General features: G+C 38.0%; 2 protein-coding genes across 31 annotated transcripts in view; one reads left to right on the forward strand and one right to left on the reverse strand.

The window, feature by feature from the left end:
• The window catches only part of PCM1 (pericentriolar material 1), a 91,677-nt gene extending 73,502 nt beyond the window's left edge, over positions 1-18,175 (forward strand). For 20 of the 25 annotated variants that reach the window (XM_049631730.1, XM_049631732.1, XM_049631726.1 and 17 more), the window contains 11 exons: positions 122-255; positions 2,363-2,497; positions 3,502-3,699; positions 5,309-5,371; positions 5,594-5,729; positions 6,025-6,185; positions 8,923-8,998; positions 9,542-9,798; positions 11,430-11,522; positions 11,625-11,742; positions 15,966-18,175. In XM_049631730.1, the coding sequence (XP_049487687.1) occupies positions 122-255; positions 2,363-2,497; positions 3,502-3,699; positions 5,309-5,371; positions 5,594-5,729; positions 6,025-6,185; positions 8,923-8,998; positions 9,542-9,798; positions 11,430-11,522; positions 11,625-11,742; positions 15,966-16,063 (1,469 nt within the window). In that variant the 3' untranslated portion in view covers positions 16,064-18,175. Of the gene's footprint in view, positions 1-121; positions 256-2,362; positions 2,498-3,501; positions 3,700-5,308; positions 5,372-5,593; positions 5,730-6,024; positions 6,186-8,922; positions 8,999-9,541; positions 9,799-11,429; positions 11,523-11,624; positions 11,743-12,996; positions 14,899-15,965 lie in introns of those variants that run through there. The other 5 variants (XM_049631738.1, XM_049631749.1, XM_049631752.1 and 2 more) reach the window with 1 other exon arrangement.
• A 1,217-nt stretch (positions 18,176-19,392) lies between these two features.
• The window catches only part of ASAH1 (N-acylsphingosine amidohydrolase 1), a 50,236-nt gene continuing 48,171 nt past the window's right edge, over positions 19,393-21,457 (reverse strand). For all 6 annotated transcript variants that reach the window (XM_049631754.1, XM_049631756.1, XM_049631755.1 and 3 more), the window contains 2 exons: positions 21,297-21,353; positions 19,393-20,437 (listed from right to left, as the gene is read on the reverse strand). In XM_049631754.1, the coding sequence (XP_049487711.1) occupies positions 20,348-20,437; positions 21,297-21,353 (147 nt within the window). In that variant the 3' untranslated portion in view covers positions 19,393-20,347. The remainder of the gene's footprint in view (positions 20,438-21,296; positions 21,354-21,457) is intronic.

The following is a 21,457-nucleotide window of genomic DNA, read 5'->3' on the forward strand; positions in this document are numbered from 1 at the left end:
TCCTTTGTGTTATTTTCCCATAAAATCATCAGACTTTAATATTTAGGATTCTGAATAAATGCATATGTATAATATCATAGGCTTTTTTTTGCTAATAAGTCATTTTCTTTTTAAAAAATAGATACTCCCATTGAAAATTGTAGTTCACAACAACCTGTAAGCGAAGTTTCTACTGTCCCATGTCCTAGAATTGATACTCAGCAGCTGGACCGGCAAATTAAAGCCATTATGAAAGAAGTCATTCCTTTTTTGAAGGTAAGCAGTAATTTCTTAAAGCAAGTACTTTCTGTTTTGTTTTTTAAATCTTAAAAAAGACTTTATTATAGTAAATTCAGAAAATACAGGTAGACCTAAGAAAGCTAAAAACATCAGTTTCATCAATCCTATAAATTTATCTCCCATTATTTATATATACTCACCTCTCCAAAAAGAATATTGATATTCCTATAAATTGTAAGAATGTGTATATATTCTTGTCCTTCAGGTGAACTGACTTAAACTAAGTGATTATTTGCTTTCATCTGAAACAGAGATGAGTGTTGCCTTTTTTATTTTACGTTTTTGTTTTATCGTGAGTGACACAAAACATACTTTTAAACATGTCTTTCTTGATTAAATTAGGTATATTGGTAGTAATATTTAATATGTACAGTTATTTTCTAAGGGTTAAAAAGCCTGAATGATTTAGTTTTATGCTTAGGGAATGCAGGCATCTGCAGTCAGGAAATTTCATTGCTTTTACCATTTTGTTTGTGATTTAAGTGATACCCTTTCATAAATATTCACTTAATTTAGTGTTTCAAAAAGTTTTTGAGGCCAACAAATCTTGACTTTTTTGGTAGGATTATAAGAACTTTGTTAATGTTAGTATTACACCCAGTCACCTAAGCTAGACTTCTTGACTCTATTAACCCTCTGTCACCAGCAAGTCCAAAACTGATTTTCCTTCCTTCTCTCCGGTAGCATAACCTTAATTCAGATGCTCGTGTTTTACCTAGACTGCCTGTCATAATAGGCAAGAAATGAATGTTTACTAAGCAGACTCCCCCCTCCCCAGCCTTTGAGAGATTTCATATAGGGACCTGGTATACTTTCCCAACTTCATCTCTCCCAATTCTCCATTTGGTACACTCACTTTAAATTGCTCAAAATTTCCTATTCCTGCTGTTGCTTTTTCATGCATCAGCCCTTTGTACAGGTTGTCACTATTAAAAATATAAAGCGCCTTCCCTCTTTTCTGCTTGGCTGAAATGTCTTTTTCAGAGATAATTGTTGTTTCTAATGCGCTTTTGCAAATCCTTCTAGAACCTAGTGTGCTGCTTTTATGATATCTGTTTATCAGCCAGTAATAAGTGTCTCCTGTGAGCTGGCCATTGTGTTCAGTCATGAAAGAGAAACAGCCCCTACAGCTAAAAAGTATGATCTACTGGACAGTGCATAGCATGTAGTGATTGATCGTTCATGTATCTGACTTTTCTGGTATTTGATTCCTTGAAGACAAGGGACTGTTATCCCTTTTTTTTTTTTTTTTTTTTTAAGTCACCTGCTCTCACAGTGAATTTTTCAAAAGTGGCCTTAAATCCTTCAGTTTAAGAAAGCTTAGAAATCATCTAGTTTAGCCACCTCACTTTACACACTTCTATAGAAAAACAAAAAACAAAAAAAACAAAGCCAGAACAGAAACTTAGCTGAGTAAAGGTTAGAAGACCTGCCTAAATGAGTTTAGTGGCAGAAGAGGGATTAGAACCTTGAGGTTACTTGGTGTGGATGTGATAGGGACTCACCTCCAAAAGTGAACCATGATTTGGATTATTAGGTGCTTGCACATGCTTCTCAAGGAAGATGAAGGAGAAGAAACTTGCCCAAAAGGGCTTGTTACAGAAGTTAGGACGCTGGTTCTCAACTGAGGTGATTTTGACCCTAAAAACATTTTGTAATGTCTACATACAGTATTAGTTCCCAGGACTTAGAAAGGTAAAGGTACTAGCCTCTAGTGGGTAGAGGCCAGAGTGCCACTAGACATCCTCCAGGGCACAGAGTGACCACAGTGCCGACACTGAGAAAGCTGAGTTAGAAAACTCGTGGAGCAAGTAGGTAGCAGGTGAGCTGTGAGGTAAGGTGTAAGAAAGGAAGTGATGAAAAATAGCCAGTTTCTTTTATTGGCTATTACCTGCTGTGGTTGGTTAAAATGTATAAACCCCTTAACATGTATAGTGTGGGAGTCTGGCTGTTCTATGAATGAGTATTTCAAAATGTGTACCTGAAAATTGAGAAGCATCTATGCAAGACAAAATCTCACGTGAATTAGTATTTCTTAACCAGTAGGTAAGTTTATATCCTTACCAGCTTGGATTTTTCTCAGGAGCACATGGATGAAGTATGCTCTTCTCAACTTCTAACTTCAGTGAGACGCATGGTTTTGACCCTTACCCAGCAAAATGATGAGAGCAAAGAGTTTGTAAAGTTCTTTCATAAACAGCTTGGAAGTATATTACAGGTAAGAGTTGATACTTACATGACTTACAATCTATACCCTCTAGTTGAGACTTTTTTTTTTTTTTTGGCCATTTTCTGGCAGTATGCAGTTTATTCAAATAAATGTCCATTCCAGCAGCATCCATTGGGTGGGGATGATTGTATTAGGGAAAAAAATTGTGTTAGGGTGTGTGTCTTAATTTGATCCAATCATCTCTAAGGGAATTCTCTCTCTTCCTCCCTCCCTCTGCCCCTTCCCCCTGTATCTATCCCCTCCCCCCCCCCAAATAAATGAATAAACTTAAAAAAGACTATAAAAAATTAATAAACTTAAAATTTTTTTAATGTTTATTTTTGAGAGAGACAGACTTTGAGTGAGGGAGGGGTAGAGAGAGAGGGAGACAGAATCCGAAGCAGGCTCCAGGCTCTGCACTGTCAGCACAGAGCCTGATGCAGGGCTCTAACCCACGAACCGCGAGATCATGACCTAAGCCGAAGTCAGATCCTTAACCGACTGAGCCACCCAGGCCCTCCCAAAATAAGCAGACTTTGAAAAAAAGAATGCTGGCTCATATAAAAGGAGGAAACTTGGAAAATACTCTGATATTAACATTAGAAAGGGAAGACTGTGTGTTTTCCTCAGTGGGCACCTCAGCTTCTCACCGTGGTAAATATGTACCCCTGATACCGTGTAGGAACATTTGGTGTTAGAGTTCCCTGTTTAACTCTAGTGGCCACCAGTTCTAAGTAGGGAGTAAATCTATGGATGACCTGATGTCCTTTTCCTTTCCTTCTATATACTCTTTAAGCAGAACTAGCACAATTCCTACTTAGATTAATATCACTAAAGAATATTACTGTTGTTTCCTAGTAATATTAGCCTTTAGTTAACTTTTTTCATACTAAAAAGTAACAGAATTGTTTTCCCCTGGGTATTATCATTTAAACTTGTTAATCCTCTGTGTTGCTCTACCCACAATTGAAGTTTACTGTAATCTTAAAGTTACTTGGTTTATCTTTGAATAGGATTCACTGGCAAAATTTGCTGGCAGAAAACTCAAAGACTGTGGAGAAGATCTTCTTGTAGAAATATCTGAAGTGTTGTTTAATGAATTGGCTTTCTTTAAGCTCATGCAAGATTTGGATAATAATAGTATAACTGTTAAACAGAGATGCAAAAGGAAAATAGAAGCTGCCGGAGTGATACAGTCTTATGCCAAAGAGGTAAATGATATTCACTTTGATTTAGCTTTAGGAGTAGTTATAATTAGCATATAAATATAGTTCTTGATCATTATTATCTGAAATCACACTTGACCTCAGGAAACATATTTTCGAAGTAATAGCAGTTAATCAGATTACACAAATCAGTACATATGGTAGCCACATACTGAATCTCAGTGTAATAGCAGTGGCTAAAAGATCAGGAATAAAAACAGAAATTGGTGACAGGAATTGTCATATATATATATATTACTCACATGATTGTCAGTTGCTGAAGAGAGGGGGACTGGGATCCGGGCCTCAACCAGCCAACTGCCTGCTGTAGCAGTTGCCCACCCCAGTAGATGTCCCAGGAATATTGATCACCCCAACCAACACACATGTCTTGTTTACAAGTTAGGACTTTGGTTGCACATCTCTGTAGCTTCTTATGCCCTATTAAATTTGCCTTGATCACATATGAAACTGGATGTTTTTTTTTCCCGTCAACTGGAGGCATACCAAGACCTCATACCTCCTCTTGGCTCTCTAAGCACCAGAGGGAAAGCAGGTCAGGACCCAAAACAGAAAGAGGTAACCCTTCTCCCTGCAGTGTAAAGTAGATAAAGTCAAGTCATCTATTTCACACTTTTCATAATATTTTCAATCTAGACATAGATCAGTTTCAGATCATTTCAGCCACTGATTGCTAAGAGCTTGAAGAAAATAAAACAGGAAAAAAACCCGTAAGAAATGGTTGGAAGGGCTGCTTTAAGATAGGCAGTCTCTTGAGGCTGTTTGAATGGGTGTATGAACTAAGGCATGAAAGACAAGGAGTTTATAATGAAGATGAAAGGAAAGAAGAGCATTGCAGGTAGAGAGAACTGTGAGTTTAGAGGCTGAGGCAGGATTGAGCAGTTTGGAGAACAGGAAAAAGGTTAGGGTGGCAGGAACCCATTAAATGAAGTGAGAGTGTAGATGAAGTCACCTAGGTAGGTAAGGCCAAACTGGTAAGGACCTTCTCTTTTATTTTATTCTAAGCATGATGGAAACCCATGGGAAATTTTCACATAGAGGAGTGACATAATCTCTTGTGCAATTCAAAAGGTTTGTCTAGATACCACATTGTATAGGAATTGTAAGAGAGAAGAGACAGAAGCAGGGAGACTGTTGTAAGGTCACTATAGTAGTCCAGGTAAGAAATGATGTGACTTAGCTCTGAGTGTGCACCAACAGATCCATTTTGACGATTGAGTCCGTGAGGAGTTTTAATGGTGTAGGTATGGATAATAAAAGTACAGCACAGGCTGGTTTCTGTTGTCTGACTTGTTGAAGGCCCATTTACGGAGACTGGAAAGACTGGGAGGCTTCAGTTTGGGGAGTGAGTCAAGGTTTTGTTTTAGAATTAGTAAATTTGAGATGCTGTTATATATCCAGGGAGTTGTCAGGTGGGCAGTGTTGGTTTTGTTTTGCTAATTTAAAAGATTTCAGGGAAAGAGTTGAATTTACATTTCTAAGATAGCGTTCAGTGCTTTGGATTATTTATCAAAAACCACAGATTTGTGAAAGTTACTAAATACAAGTATAATGCGGAAAGGTTGCCCCTCATTTCTGTTTAACTTGCTTATAGGCCAAAAGGATTCTTGAAGGAGATCATGGCTCACCTGCTGGAGAAATTGATGATGAAGACAAAGTATGTGCTAATTAATTTGTGCCTAAAGACAGTGCTTTTGAAAGAGAAAATTAAATAACTTTTAACAGCTTTTTAACGTTTGAGATTCTGACAAAACTTCAGTTTCTTTTAAAAACAATTACTTTTTGTATTTTTTATTAGATAATGACTAATTTTTTTTGGCAGACTTACTGTATGCGTTTTTAAAATGTATTTTAAGGAATTATGTTTATTTGTGACTAGGACAAGGATGAGACCGAAACAGTTAAGCAGACTCAAACACCTGAGATGTATGATGGTGACGGTCCCAAAAACGTGAGATCTGATGTTTCTGAACAAGAGGAAGATGAAGAAAGTGAAGAATGTCCGGTGTCTATTAGTAAGTGGAAAGGCTCGTACTAGGTGTATATGCAAGTTCTTTATAGGTCATTTATTCACACAGTTGGGGGGAGTGTAGTGATTACAGAGGTAGGTGTCAGCCACTCTGGATTTTTTGGTGTGGCCCTGCCTAATTACTTCCCCTTTCTGTGCCACAGTATTCTAGTGCTTACGGTTTGGAAGGTTTCAGATACTAGTTGTAAAGGACTTGTGCGGTGCAGGAATGCAATATGTGGTAGCTGACACTACGATTTAGTGATGGAAATTTACTAGAAACTGTGTGTTAACCAACTTAGACTTATCCAAAGCTGAAACTCAGGCTTTGACGAATTACGGAAGTGGAGAAGATGAGAATGAAGATGAAGAGATAGAAGAATTTGAGGAGGGACCTGTAGATGTTCAGACTTCACTTCAGGCCAACACTGAAACTGCGGAAGAAACTGAACACGACGATCAGGTATTCTGGTTGGGACTAACACACCTTCCCCGAGTCATCTTCAAGTACTGAAGGCAGCTCCTTTTTAAAGGTGTCATAATTTACAGCTTCCCTATTCTCACTCTCATGAGTAAACAGACCTCTTTACTATCCTTATTGAAATCCAAATGAAACACTAGTTTAATTTTGTATTTAGCAATGTTTACTTTTAAAGCACTTTAGTCTTTTTTTTTTTTTGTAAAAGGTCATAAAAACTGAGATTACTGCAGAAGAGCTGGATTTTTCATTTATCTTTATGTATTTCCTAGTCATACATGGAAATCGTATGTGACAAAATAAAATCATTCCATTTCTTGCCTCCACCTCATCCTGTTCCACAGGGAGTATTTTGTATGATTTCTTTGGCTCTTTAACTCTATTTCTGAATAATGTGTTTTTATTTATTTATTTATGTATTAGACATTCTCTGTTGACTTCCTGTTATAGCAGGTGAAGCCTTTTAGGTCACTTAATGATTCCTCGTGTAATTATATTAATACCGTCCTCCTTGTTTAATTGTGTCTTTAGCTTACATCTGCATTTACCCGTAGATGTAACCAAACTGCATAAATATTACTGCTGAACTAAGCAAATACTGTTTATTGCTTAGTCTTGTACATTTTTTTCACCTGAAATTAATACTTGTCTCAATTTTTTTTTTTTTTTGACCTAATTTCCTTTGACCACATACCCGAGTCTTTGCCCACCAATAGCTGTATACACTTCTCAGTACAATTTTCTACATGAATCAGTCTGTCAGTTTTGTTCTTCCTGCTCCATCTTGGGTTGGCTCTTCATTAGACATGCTCACTAGCTAGCAGCCTGGGGATTCCCTTTGTCATTCTTTATTACATCTGTTTTGAGAATTCAGTCTTATCATTTCACCTCATTTTGGTGGAGCACATTTCACGTATCTCTCAGAGAAAGTGCATAAAAGATAAATATTTTGAGGCTGTATTTAGATGTCTAAGAAAATCTTAAATTCCTCCATGTTAAAAATCATTGCCCTCAGATCTTTGAGAGACAACTGCTCTGTCTTCCAACGTCTTCCAGTTTTCATTGCTGCTGTTGAGAAGGCGAGTGCCTTTTTTAGTTGTGATTCTTTGTATCTTTTCCTTCCTACACTGGAGCTTCCCCTGGACTTGTGTTGAAGTTTTACAGTGATGCACATTGTTGTGGGTCTTTTTTTAGTCACTAAACTGGGTACTCAGGGGGTCTGTGAGCAATCATTATCATGTCCTTCATTTTGGTAAATTTTCTTTTTCTGTATTTCTTCCCCACCATTTTCTCTCTTCATTTCTCCTAGAATTAATATTGTCAGACATTATTGGCCCTCATGGTTTAATTTTTTTTTTAATGTTTTATTTATTTTTGAAAGAGAGAGAGAGAGAGACAGAGTGACAGATTGTGAGCAGGGAAGGGGCAGAGAGAGAGGGAGACACAGAATCTGAAGCAGGCTCTAGGCTCCGAGCTGTCAGTACAGAGCCTGATGCGGGGCTCAAACTCAGGAACTTTAAGGTCATGACCTGAGCTGAAGTCAGATGCTCAACTGACTGAGCCACCCAGGTGCCCCTGGTTTAATTTTCCAATTTCTAATCTCCTCTCTTCTTTATAGTGTCCCTTTACTCTGTTTTACTTTCTGGGAGGTTTTTTGACCTTAATACTTATGTGAATGTCATATTTTTAATTTCTATATACTTTTATTTTCTGATTACTTTTTTATAGCATGCTGCTACTTTAAGGAAGCACTGTCTTCTCTTACTCACCTGCAGGCTTTCTTCAAATGCCTGTGGTACCTTTAGTGTTTATATTAAAAAATGACTCAGCATAAAGCAGATTGGGGTTGTTCTGGGCTTCACGGGAGGGCATTTAGGTAGATGGTTAGCTTTTTGATAGAAAATCCCAAATGTTAGTACCTATTGGCATTTTCTTTGGGGTGTTTTAGTTTCTCCCCAGAAGGGTCATCCGTTGTCCTCCTGCCGGAGAGGAGGTAGATACACCCCCTTGACAGCCTGCTCTTCTGGAGCTTGATGTGGAAATGACGCCCAGTGTCCCATCACTGCACAGACTTCTGAATGCTTCTGTTTTCAGTGTGACATTTTATCCTGTCCTCATTTGTGCTTTCTGCACCCCACCCTGGCAGCCCCGGGTCTGAGGCTAATTCCCTTTACCCAAAATATAATCTCCCATTTTCTATTTGAGTTTGGGGAGGGAACCTGGTGTTTGAGTCTTCTTTAAACGGTTTCAAAGAACCACCAGCACCCCCCTTTTCACCCACAATGTATTCCTTCCTTCCTAGAATCTGGTACTTCCAAGCATGAGGTGAATGTTACTGTTCTCTCTTCTTGCTGAAGGCACTTTGCTTCATCTTTCTCCCTCCTGCTCACTTCCTCTTCCATTCACTGAACATCTACATACAAGCAGATGTCTTTTAGTGTCATTCATGATCCAGCCTGATTTGAAAAATAAATAAATAGTGGAATCCATAACACTCTAGTTCTCTATTATTTTGAGGTTAAGAAGAAAGGGAAGCCTTTTTACTTAGCCATCTTAACAGTGGCAACTATGCCTCCTTCTTGAAACGCTTTCAGAAGATATTTTTAAATACCCTTGTATGAAGGTCTCAAGTTGGACAAAAACCTTACAGTAGTAACCCATCTCCTATATAGTGGCCATATATTTCAGGCCCTGCTATTAAGACATCACTTTTTCCTTCTAGGTACTACAACATGACTTTGAAAAATCAGGAGAAAGCAAAAATGTCCCATCAGAACAAGAACCCACTACTAGTAAAGGCAAGAAATCTAAAGTGTTCAATTTTAAGATTATCTAAAGTGCCCTTTGTGTGCTTAAAACTAAAACAAAAAACAAAAAAACCCAACTAAATTCTTACCTAACATAACTTGGAAGGTGTTTTGAACCTGATGTATGTCTTTTTTCTTTCCCCTAAATCCTTTGTAGAAAACATGAGGGCTTTGTTTCGGCAAACACTTGTTAAATAAGAGTTGACAAACAGACAGAAAAAAGTCTCTAAAGAAGACATCTTTAGCTACAAATGTGGGGGATTTTTTAGAATGCCCATTCCTGGATATTATTCATGAATATATCCTACTTCATTAGAAATTGGGTGGATTTCAGAAATCTAATTTTTAAAACATCCCCAGATGAATCTGATGAACTAATTTTAGGAACCATTGATAAGGAAAATTTGTAGCTGCCTCTTCTTTTGGGTTTTAAATATCTTGATTACTCATTCATATATACTGCCTATTTGGTATAATAGTAAAATTTAATAGCTGTTTCATTACATTAATGTTAAGACTTTCTTTTGATGCCAGATGACCAAGATAGCACTCCTGTGAAACCCTGTTACCTCAACATCTTGGAAAATGAGCAACCTTTAAATAGCGCCATCCAAAAGGACTCTCTTACTACCATTGATTCATCTAAACAGCCTAACCCTTTGCCTTTACCTTTAACTGAAATTGAAACCTTGGTGCCTGCAGTCAAAGAAGTTAAATCTGCCCAGGAAACCCCTGAAAGCTCTTTGGCCGGAAGTCCTGACACTGAATCTCCAGTGTTAGTGAATGACTATGTACGTATCATTTACATTTCATTTCTGTGTGTATTTCTCCATTTCCAAGTTAACATTTACAGTCTGTACTCAGAACTTTCCTTTGTGTTTAGGCTTAGTAACTGCCAAGATGGTTTTCGTATTCACACTGATTTTAAACTTGAACAGAAGGGTGATAGTAAATTAAGATGATTGTCTCAAAACCTAAAAGCTCTTCTTTTTTATAATTTTGAGCTTTAGGTGGCAGTCTTCAGAGTTCATTCCAAGTTTAGATTTGGACAGATGATACGCGGGTCACCGTTAATCTCTCACAGTATCCATGTCTAACATCTTAATTATTTTAGAGCATTTCATAAATCCTTGATAAACCTGAAAGTTCACAGTTTGACAGCAGTAGACTCCTTATCTCTATACAGTAAATGACAGAAAAATATGGTAGCAAATCTATACTTAGGGTGTAAGTTGAGTTTTTACCTTGGACATTTTTGTTTCAATTTAATTTTTATAGTAAGTAGGTTATTTTTTGGATCTCAGATTGTGTTTTATAAACTTGTCAGCAAAAATTAAGGGATTTATAACAATGTACTTTTAGGCCTTAGGAACGTATTTCACTTTTTTTCTTTTAACATCAACTTTCTTCTTACAGATGTATTTACAATTATGATTTCATAATTTCTCAGCTTATAATATTCCCGAAACATTAGTAGAGTTTCTTAACTGTCTTGATTGCTTTACCACCATAAAATTTACACCATAAAATTATTTTAAACTCTGAAAGTTACCTGTTAGACTTATTCTTACTCTAATTTGATGAGTGCATAGAGTTGCTATAGGAGGCAGTCAATTGAAATTAAGTTAATGTTTGATTATAGAGGGGACTTGAATTTGAAATTTAGGCCAGGGCCACTACTGAAGGTTCTTGTGCAAGAAAGTCAAATGGCCAAAGTCATGCTTTTTGAAGATGAATCTGATGACTGTATAAGATTTGTTGTCAAGGAGGTGATGTTAGGAAGCTCCCTTACCATGCATAGAGACACCAAGTTCGAGATGAATGAGGGAGAGATGGGTGAGAAATGTTGAAAGAAGAAGAAAAATTTAAGGTTTCCACTTGGGTAATAGGTACAGTGATATTGTTAAAAATCAGAAAGGGAAACTAGGGGAATAAAAGATGTCAGGTTTCAAAGAAACACTGAAGAGATCACAGAAGGGAGTTATTAGATTCATACCTCATGTTTCTCAGCTTCCACAGAGCTGCTATTGAAAGCCTATAAATGTTTACTGATAGTCTGCTAGATCCAGTTCTGATGCGTTCCATAATCATATCAAGAAACCACAGTTTTTCTTCTGATTATTTTAGCCTTCGATGTAACTGCTATTTTTTCTTTGAACCTATATAAACTGGCTCTTTGTTTTATCAAATGGAGACAGATGTGCTCGGTAGTATGTCCACAGCTGCAAGTGCATGGCCCTTCCTGTGCACGCCAGCTTTGTTTTATTCATGGAGTTGAACGCAGGACAAAAACAAACAGGATGGAATTACTGATGTGTGCTTATGTCTAAGAATCCACTTTATCTCTTGGCATGGATGACTTTAAAGGCTTAGATCCAGAGATAGAGTGGATTGCCTTCATTAAATATAATTTATCTTACAGGAAGCAGAGTCTGGTAACATAAGTCAAAAATCTGATGAAGAAGACTTTGTGAAAGTTGAAGATTTACCACTTAAACTGACAATATATTCAGAGGTATTTTCTTTCGTTAATTAAACTTGTCTTCATATAACAAATACTACTACTGAGATGAAAACTGATTTTGAGGTGTTTTTGTTTTTTGTTTTCATTCCAAAGGCAGACCTAAGGAAGAAAATGGTAGAGGAAGAACAGAAAAACCATTTATCTGGTGAAATATTATGTGAAATGCAGACTGAAGAACTAGCTGGGAATTCTCAGACACTAAAAGAACCTGGTAAGAGTTGCCAATTTCAACGAAATCATATTGAAAAATTAGTCACTCTTGATACCATCATTTTGTTTTTCACATCCATTCATAGTACTTGGAAGATTTAAGCCAAATATTGGAAGGAAGCATAATTCTGTAAAAAGTCTAGTCCACTGCCGAATTTAGAAATTAGGTATAAAATGGTATTATCAGATAATTTTCTATTTTTAAAATCTTGAATTTTAGCAAGGTAATAGATGCATGTTGTTTAAGAAGGAAAGGTACAAAAGACTTAAGGATAATTGGAGGAGCCCATTTGTTTTAATTACTGGTTTTTAGTTCTTTTGGATGAGACACTGTTTATCTTTAAATAATATCGTTTTAATTTTTCTTAATTTAAAAAATTCAGACATCTCTTATCTTCCCTATCAAAAGTGAGTATTTGGACCTACCTCTCCTTTCACGATTATTATTTTTGGTTTTTCTGTTTGAGGATACCTTTGTTATTTTAAGTATATGTGGCTGGTTGCTCGTTCTATCAGCTTTGGTCATTACTCAGCCACTGCCTCCTTTTCCTCCTGCTTTCTCTATTCAGTTTTACTCTTCTTACATTAAGGTTATAAAAGCAAACACACATTTTATTTTTATAACTATAGTAGTTAAAACTTCTATACTTTTTCTGAAGACCATTCTGTGTAAGTATGTCTCGTTGCAGAGCCAGGCAGTAGTAATCCCAGATTTCTTTCTGTATCGATCTAATGGCTCAGCCCCTGGGCCACTCAGATGAGAACGTGTCTTGCATCAAAATCAAAGGATTTTCTTGTTGTTCTCTGTCCATTCATCAGCCAGTTAATTAAGATTTTTTATTTTTGTTTTCCCTAGAAATACTAAATGTCAAACCTTTAATTGATTTCCCAGTGGTTTAGCCCAGTTCTGCTAGTTGGAGTCTCAAAGCTGCCCCTGCTCAGGGGGTCTGGGCTGAGCCCTTCTCGCCCCACACTGCGCCACTGCCTGCTTTTAGCGTCTTGGGGGCTTGTTGTCCCCTGTCCTGCTTTTCCCTCACAGCCACTTTTCTTGGTCAGGATTTCATCAGTTTTACCGTTTTTTTCCTAGTGGAGTTTTTTTAAGAGAAATGAAGTATCTGGTCAGTCTGCTGTCCTCAAACAAACTCTCATCTGTTTTTAAACTACATTAGTATTTTTATAACTTTAATGTAAGAGAACAGTAAATTCTAGTATGTCTTAATTCAGTAATTTATAATGCATTCATTCTGTTTTTCAGAAACAGTGGGAGCCCAAAGTGTATGAGAGGTCTTCAGAGGCTCATCTAACTTGCTTTACATAGTCAATGCATACATGAACATGGCACTAAATAAACGTCTGTTTTGATCTGTATAAAAATGTAAATTAGTTTGACACTGCATTCTTGATAGGTGTGCTGATTTCTGCCCGTGGCAGTTTAAAACATCAGAAACTGAATTCTGGACAGATTCAAGCCTTGATACACTGTAGGGTTGTTTTTCTTTTCTTCCTTTTTTTCTTTTTGGTCTTTTTTTTTTTTTTTCCTCTCCCATTGTGATGTTTAGTATTGTTAAATTTAAGATGTAGTTTTAAATAAAGTTGGACTTATCTGTAAAGTAATCTCTTTTGGAAATGATGTTGAATTCTAAACAGGAAGTCACTGTTCTGTATGGTTAGGATAGTTAGAGAAGAGCAACAGTCAAGAGTTAGACAAATAGACTAGTTAATATAAAGAGCAGCCATTAGGCCAGGCTTCCAGATAGTATGAGTGTTGCTGCTCTTGGGTCTGATATTCTTTTAAATGCCTGCATTGTCTTATTCCTGTGCGAGAATAGGGCAAGTTATAAAGGTATCCAGGATATTGGTGACGTTATTATAAAATATATATTAATATTCTGTTCAAATTGGATTAAGTTCAGAACACATGTCCTTAGTACTTCGAACTTACATACTTATCAGATACATATTTTCCAGAATTCAATTCCTATCTATGTTGCCACAGCCTTAAAAAAAAAGGTTTTATGTAATTAGGGAGTATTTCTGCACAGTTAACATTATGATTAATTTTAAATGAAAAACCAAACCCCTTCAAGTAGGGATTACAGAACTAAATTTTATGTAGCAGAATGTTAACTCTCTGTATGCCTTTAGACAAACTTGGCTTTTGAGATACATCTATGAGATTTCTTCATCACTAAATAAATCAGTTTTTAAAGGTGAATTACCTTTAGATTGCAAACTTGACCTATACCTGAGGGAGGCTTCACCGAGCCTGTTATCAAGCCAACCTTACAGGTTTCTCGAATTAAATATGAAGACTTAATTTCAATTAGTCTTTAAAACTTAATAACAATTTACTGAAACATGCCATAAGAAAGTCATTTCATTGGTATTCCTTTAAAATTCTTAGTTGCCTGATTCATGATTGTAAAATTACAATGCTCATCAGGGAGTCTTGTTAACTGAGGATTTCTGAGGACATTTACTGTATTACTAATTAAATTATGTGAGGTGTAGATCTCCGACATTAATAAAACCTATTCAGAGAACTATCATTCCAGAATCAGGAATTCTTACCCAGTTGGCCTGACTTCTGGGAAACTAAAACGATAGATTATATGGATACTCGAGTTCTATATTTATATGTCTTGTAGACTCCGAACGGAAAGGGGAGAATTTCATATTGGCACACAAGCCAAGCCTTCGTGTTACAGCTCTGTCTCTCTCTACATGCCTATGAAAGATAGGTACGGTGGAAGAACTTTACTTCCTAGTTATTACTCTAGAAGCTGTGGACCTTATCTAACTTATTTGACTTGTGTTATAGCTGCTGTAACCTAGTCTGTTGTTTTCTATTTTAGAAGATAATTCAGTTTTAAAATACTTGGGGCTTAAGATCAGATAACTTGTATTACATTTTCCTTAGTAACTACTGCTCAGAGGTTAGGCATTCAGGATTCCTGTTTCTTAATTTTTAAGTTGAAAATCTGGTTACAGATAAAAGAGGGAGAAAGGTCAAAATGAGTGAGACAGAATCCTGTGCAGGTGGAGATAATGCTTAAACTAGTGAGCCCACTGGACTGTGCAGGTACTCTTTGTATTTTGTAACATTCACTTTGGGTAAATGCTTTTTCACTGTTAATAAATGTATATCCTCCATACAGCCCTGAATTGCATTTTCATTTAAACTGACATAGTCACTTATGCTTTAGAATTTATTTCAGAGTTATGGCTTATTTGGCAATTTTAAATGTCAAAACAAAACGGAAAAGACATGAAAAAGAGTGACGTATCAACTAGCCAGAGACTTACAGTTGAGACCATTTTTCTTACACTGTAGCTATACTCTATTTCTTAATTATATCTATTCTATATAGTATATAGAGAACATTTTCATATTCAGAGCTATCCCATATTCAAATTGGGCCAACAGTTTTACAAAAAGTTCTTGATTTGGATATTTTGAAAACAAATCACGTTATCAAGCCTGAATTAGAGTTCTCTCTTAACATACCTAGTGTATAGACAGTCCCCAACTTAATGATGGTTCAAGTTATGATTTTTTAGTTTTACAATGGGGCAAAAGTAATACAGGCATACATTGGTGGCACCTTAGGTGGCTCAGTTAAGTGTCTGACTCTTGGTTTCGGCTCAGGTCATGTTCTCACGGTTCATAAGTTTTAGCCCCACATTGGGCTCTGCGGGATTCATATTCATTCTCTCTCTCTCTCTCTCAATAAAGAAACTTAAAAAAATGATACAGGCATCCACTGGAGATATTACAGGTTTGGTTCCAGACCAGTACAATAAAGCAAGTATTGCAATAAAGGGAGTCAAATGTTTTTGGTTTTCCAGGGCATGTAAAAGTTTATGTTTATACTGTACCCTGTTTCCTGTGCAATGGCATTATATCGGAAAGTTCATACCTTAATTAGAAAGTATCTTAGTGCAAAAAAATGCTAACTGTCATCTGAGCTTTCAGCAAGTTGTAATCATTTTGCTGATAAAGGGTGTTGCCTCAATGTTGATGGCTGCTGAAGGCTGGGGTGGCTGTGGCAATTTCTTAAAGTTTGCCATTGTCTTGACTTCCTTTCACAGATTTCTCTCTAGCACGCTATGCTGTTTGATAGCATTTTCCCAGTAGTAGAACTTCTTCCAAAATTAGAGTCAATCCTCTCAAGCCCTCCTGCTGTTTTACTAAGTTTTATTCTTTTCTTGTCATTTCAACAGTCTTCACAGCATCTTCCCCAGGAGTAGATTGTCTCTCCAGGAACCACTGTCTGTGCTCATCCATAAGAAGCAACCCCTCATCCATTCAAGTGTTATGAGAATGCAGCAGTTCAGTCACATCATCAAGCTAATTCTAATTCTCTTATTTCTACCACATCTGCAGTTACTTCCTCCACTGAAGTCTGGAACCTTCATAGTCGTCCTTGAGTGTTGGCATCCACTTCTTTTAAACTCCTGTTAACATTGATATTTTGACCTCTCCCCACGAATCACAAATGTTCTTCGTGGCATCTAGAATGGTGAATCCTTTCCAGGTTTAGTTTATGTTGCCCAGATCCGCTTCAGGAATCACTCTGTGGCAGCTATAGCCGTACAAAAGGTATTTTTTCAAAAGTAAGATTCTAAAGTCAAAAATACACCTTGAAACATGGGGTGCAGAAAGGATGTTGTGTTAGCACGCATGAAAACAACATAAATCATGTTGTACGTCGCCATCAGAGTTCTTTGGTACAATGTTAATGAGCAGTAATATTTTGAAAGAAAATTTTTTTTCTGAGCTGTTAGGTGTCCACCATGGGCTTAAAATAGTAAACCATGTTGCCAACAGATGTGCTTTGTTTACAGAATGGCCTGTGGGCATTGGCTTCAACTTAAAATCACCAGCTTCGATAGCCCCTAACAGAGTCAGCCTGTCCTTTGAAACTCTGAAGCTAGGCATTGACTTCTCTCTAGCTATGAATGTCTTGGATGGCATCTTCTTCCAAAAGAAAGCTACTTCACCCGCACTGAAAATTTGTCGTTTAGGGGCACCTGCGTGGCTCAGTCGGTTGAGTGTGCGACTTGATTTCCGCTCAGGTCATGATCCCAGGGTTGTGGGATCAAGCCCCACATCAGGCTCCTTAAGATTTCCTCTCTCCCTCTGCCCCCTCGCACATTCTCTCTCAATTAAAAATATATATACATTGTTTAGACACCTGCATCAGTTATCTGGATAACTTGCTACATCTTCTACATCAGCACTTGCTGCTTCATCCTGCACTTTTATATTATGAAGAAGGCTTCTTTCCTTAAATCTCATGAACCAATCTCTGCCAGGTTTCAACTTTTCTGTTGCAGCTTCCTCACCTCTCTGAGCCTTCACAGGATTGAAAAGAGTTAGGGCCTTGCTCTAGATTAAGCTTTGGCTTAAGGGAATGCTGTGGTTGGTTTGATGATCTATCCAGACCACTCAAACTTACTTTCTCCCTATCACCAATAAGGCTGTCTCCCTTTATCATTCATGTGTTCACCAGAATGCCATTTTGTTTCCTTCAAGAACTTACTTGCATTCGCAACCTGGCCTGCCCATTTGGTGTAAGAGGGCCAGCTTTCAGTCTTTCTTGGCTTTCTATGTGCCTTCCTCAGCGAGCTGTGTCATTGTGAGCTTCTGATTTAAAGTGACAGACACAGCAACCTACTTAATGGGAGATTTGTCAATGACGTAACCAATAAAGAGTTAATATCCAAAATATATGGAGAATTCCTAAAACCCAATAGCAAAAAAAAAGATTAAAAATGCGTAGACGATCCGAAAAGACATTTTTCCAAAACAGACATACAGATGCTCACCATCACTAATGACAGAAATGCAAATAAAAACCACAATGAGATAGCACTTCACACTAGTCAAAGTGACTAGTATCAGAAAGGCAAGATGTAACGTGTTGGCAACCATGTGTAGCAAAGGGAACCTTCGCGCACTGCTGAGAATGCAAACTAGTGTACCCGCTGTGGAAAACACTGAAAAATTAAAACATGACCCAATAATTCTGCTACTGGCTATTTACCCAAAGAAAAAGAAAAAGAAAACACTAATTCAAAAAGATACATGCACCCCTATGTTTACTGCAGTATCATTTACAATAAACTAACCTATGGAAACAACAAAGTATCCATTGATAGATGAATGAAGATGTGGTGTATGCATGTATATAAAACGGAGTATTACCCAGCTGTAAAAAAGAATGAGATCTTAACATTTGCAACAACAGGGATGAACCTAGAGGGTATTCTGCTAAGTGGAATAAGAGAAAGATAAATACCATGTGACTTCATTCATACGTGGAATCTAAAAAACCCCCCGCCCCCCCAGATTTGTACATATAGAGAACCTGTGGTTGCTAGAGAAGGTGGGGGTGGTGGGGAACTAAGGGGATTATAAGCAGTATAGACTTTCCAAGGAAAAAAGAAAGAGATGTATGGTTTACCCTGCATTGGAACCCTTAGAAGCCACTGTAAAGTTATTAAGTGGGCTGGGGCGCCTGGGTGGCTCAATCCGTTAGGTGTCTTGACTTCAGCTCAGGTCATGATCTTATGGTTCGTGGGTTCGAGCCCTGAGTCGGGCTCTGTGCCGCTGAACAGTTGGTCAGAGCCTGGAGCCTGCTTTGGATTGTGTGTCTCCTCTCTGCCCCTTCCCCGCTCAAGCTCTGTCTCAATCTGTCTCACAAAAATAAATCAATGTAATAAACAAGTTACTAAGTGGCCTAATTTCAAGACTGTTGTGTCCTGGGGTATAGGGAGGCCCAGGGAGAGAGATGGGCGAATGGCCAGTGGGTGGATCACCATATCAAATACAATAACAATGAAAAAGTCTGAAATATTGTACAAATTATTAAAATGTGACACAGCACAAAGGGACCAAAAGCTGTTGGAAAATGGCACCGACAGACCTGCGTCAATGACGCAGGGTCGCCACAGACCTCTTTGTGAAAACACTATCTGTGAAGGACGGTAAAGCGACGTATAGGAAAACCAGGCGTGCGTGCCATCCCATTCACGTGTCCTCTCCAAGTTAAGCCAGCAGTGGGAACCACTGTCGGCATGTTGGTAAACACCCTCCCGGTCATCCTTCTACACTGTAGACACAAGGACATACACAAATAGGCTTATGCTCCGTATCCTAATTTATAACTGCTTTGTTGCCACCAAACAATGCTACCTAAAACCTCCATCCTAGTTGTTTCCTCCATATTCTCTGATGAGTCCTGAGGAAATTGGGTCTGAAACAGCATCTCACCTATTTATTATACATATCAAAAGGACGGCTATTATTTCAGGAAAAAATCCAAGTTTGCCTCATTTCATTTTTATCAGGGGCAGAATTGGAAGTTTAACACAAATCCTCCTGTAATTCCTCTAGCCTCACTAAGCTAACATGAGCATCCCTACAGTTTTGTGGAAGCACCTCCTCCTCCCAGGAGAAAAGTAGCCTTTGGACACCTACACACTGTTGACAGCACCGGGTTGAGACGAAAGGATTAGTCACGTCAGCTAGTGACCAGTGCGTCTTAAGTTGAAGAACCCACCTACACAAGCCTTGTAACTGAATTCAGGCATGTTCAGCTTGGATCTCCAGCACGTAGGTCCACACTGAGTCGGCACACGTGTCTGCCAACACTATTTCCAACGACCGTTTATTGAGCGTCATGAATACAAGTGACGTTACACAAAATGAAGTGGATACAGTCTCACCCAACTGGCATGCACTTCACAGTTAACTGTGTGAAAGTTTGAAAGGTTAACACATTCCGTCAGCGCTTTTCATAAACAGATTTCTGAAAGACATTTTTAGTAAGGTTTTTAAGAAATACACGATCAGAAAGACAAACTAAAAATGTATTAAGTGAACAACATTTGTGAGAGTTTATGGATTCACCTCTCGATTTCCACAAGGCTTTGACCTGTTTACTACTAACTCACAGAACCTAGGACTCAGTTTTTGAAGTTAACAAATGCCTGGAGTGACTGGGAGGTAGACTAATCATGAAAAAGGGAACGTTTCAGTTCTGTGTACAAAAGGCTGCCTTCACATACGGATTACTTCATGAACCCAAAAAAAGTACTTCTATTCAGGGTCAAGGCTCCAGTCCTACTGCCTGTTAAGAGAACTACACAGGTGGATGTCTGTCTCCTCCACATTGCTGTCAAAAACAGCAAAGACCATGGTACGTTAATTTGAAAAGAATCAGAAGGAAAAGACTGCTGTACGGAAAACCATAGCAATACGTGGATCAAAGCGAAAGACGGAATGGTGTACAGATGTGCCGGAGTCAGTGCCCACCGGGACTCTGGCTTTATTCTGTGGAGGGGGGCCCCACGAGGTCCCTGTCCCCAAACGTCCAAGTGGAGTGACACCGCAAATTCTAGGTGATTGGTTTCTGTAACGAAGTTAACCGGAAATGAGAGTAATCAACTGTTAGGGCAAAAATGGTCTGTGGACTCATGCCCCAAAGAGAAACTGCCCCGAGTCTCAGTCTTGGAAGGAGGTCAGACAGCCGTACTACTCGGACACGGGTGAGTTGCCACCTTCATGCCACACAGCATTCTAGACGCCGGGTGTGTGCTCACCAACCTATGCAAGGGTCTGGGCAATCCCGCAGGTAAGTTTCGTATTGACCTTTGGTAACATCCATCAGGGTGGTGAATACAGTCAGCTGAAAGAAAAGTGACTTTTATTTGAAAAATGTTTCCAATTCAACGACGTCCTGACTTACATTAGCATTTCTATACACTTAGTATAAAATAGTATATAAACGGTATGTATACAAAGATACAAAAATAAATATACAAAGAACCAAATAGTTAATAAGTTAATATTTACATCTCACCATTTAAGAATGCCACAGCAAAACAATAATAATTGAAACAACTGACTTCAATAGAACCATTACTCCAGGTCATGAATATAAACAGGCTCTGGAGAGAATCCCGTTAATTCCTTACAAGATCTGATTCCTGAGTAGCACGGTGCTTCACCACCAGTGCTGTAACACCCCACGTCCTCAGCTCACGCAGAGCCTGATGGTTCCGTGGAGGATAAACAGCCCGGCTGTGGCCATCCTTCTCCTTAACGCATCTCTAACACAGCGGGGGAAACTCAGGCACGAAGCTCCATCTGAAAACAGACTTCAGACTTCATTGAGTTCTAGGTGCTAATTGTAGTGTACAGTGTGAGATTTCTGACAGGGAGAAGTCGAAGGTAAAAGGCTGTATTTAACTGAAACAGAGACCATACTCTGATCAGTCTGGACCTCAAACCACACTAATCGGTTTGTCATATCCCAGGAGTGACTGTTTTAGTCACACAAAAAACATTTTTAAAAATCAACCTTAAGCAGAACATGACTTGGGGGTTCTAGCTCTGACTGATCCACGATAACAGGGAGAGATAAAAACACAGGCCCAGGTTATTTCCCTAAAAGCAAATTATATACATACATGTTTTAAAAATATGAAATTACAATTAAAATTTATTAAAATTAAAAATTATAAATATATATATTTTAAAAATACCTTGTTGAGGACAGGTTTTGTTGACAGGACATCATATATGGTCGCAAATGAGATATTCTAAAACACAAAAGTAATTTTGTTCATTAAGTTAAATGCTGATGTCAGGAGGGTTATCCACACAATGGGCTATTAGAAACAAAGGCTTTCTTCAGTCACCCTCC

This window comes from Panthera uncia, chromosome B1 (assembly GCF_023721935.1).
Source record: "Panthera uncia isolate 11264 chromosome B1, Puncia_PCG_1.0, whole genome shotgun sequence".
Lineage (NCBI taxonomy): Eukaryota > Metazoa > Chordata > Mammalia > Carnivora > Felidae > Panthera > Panthera uncia.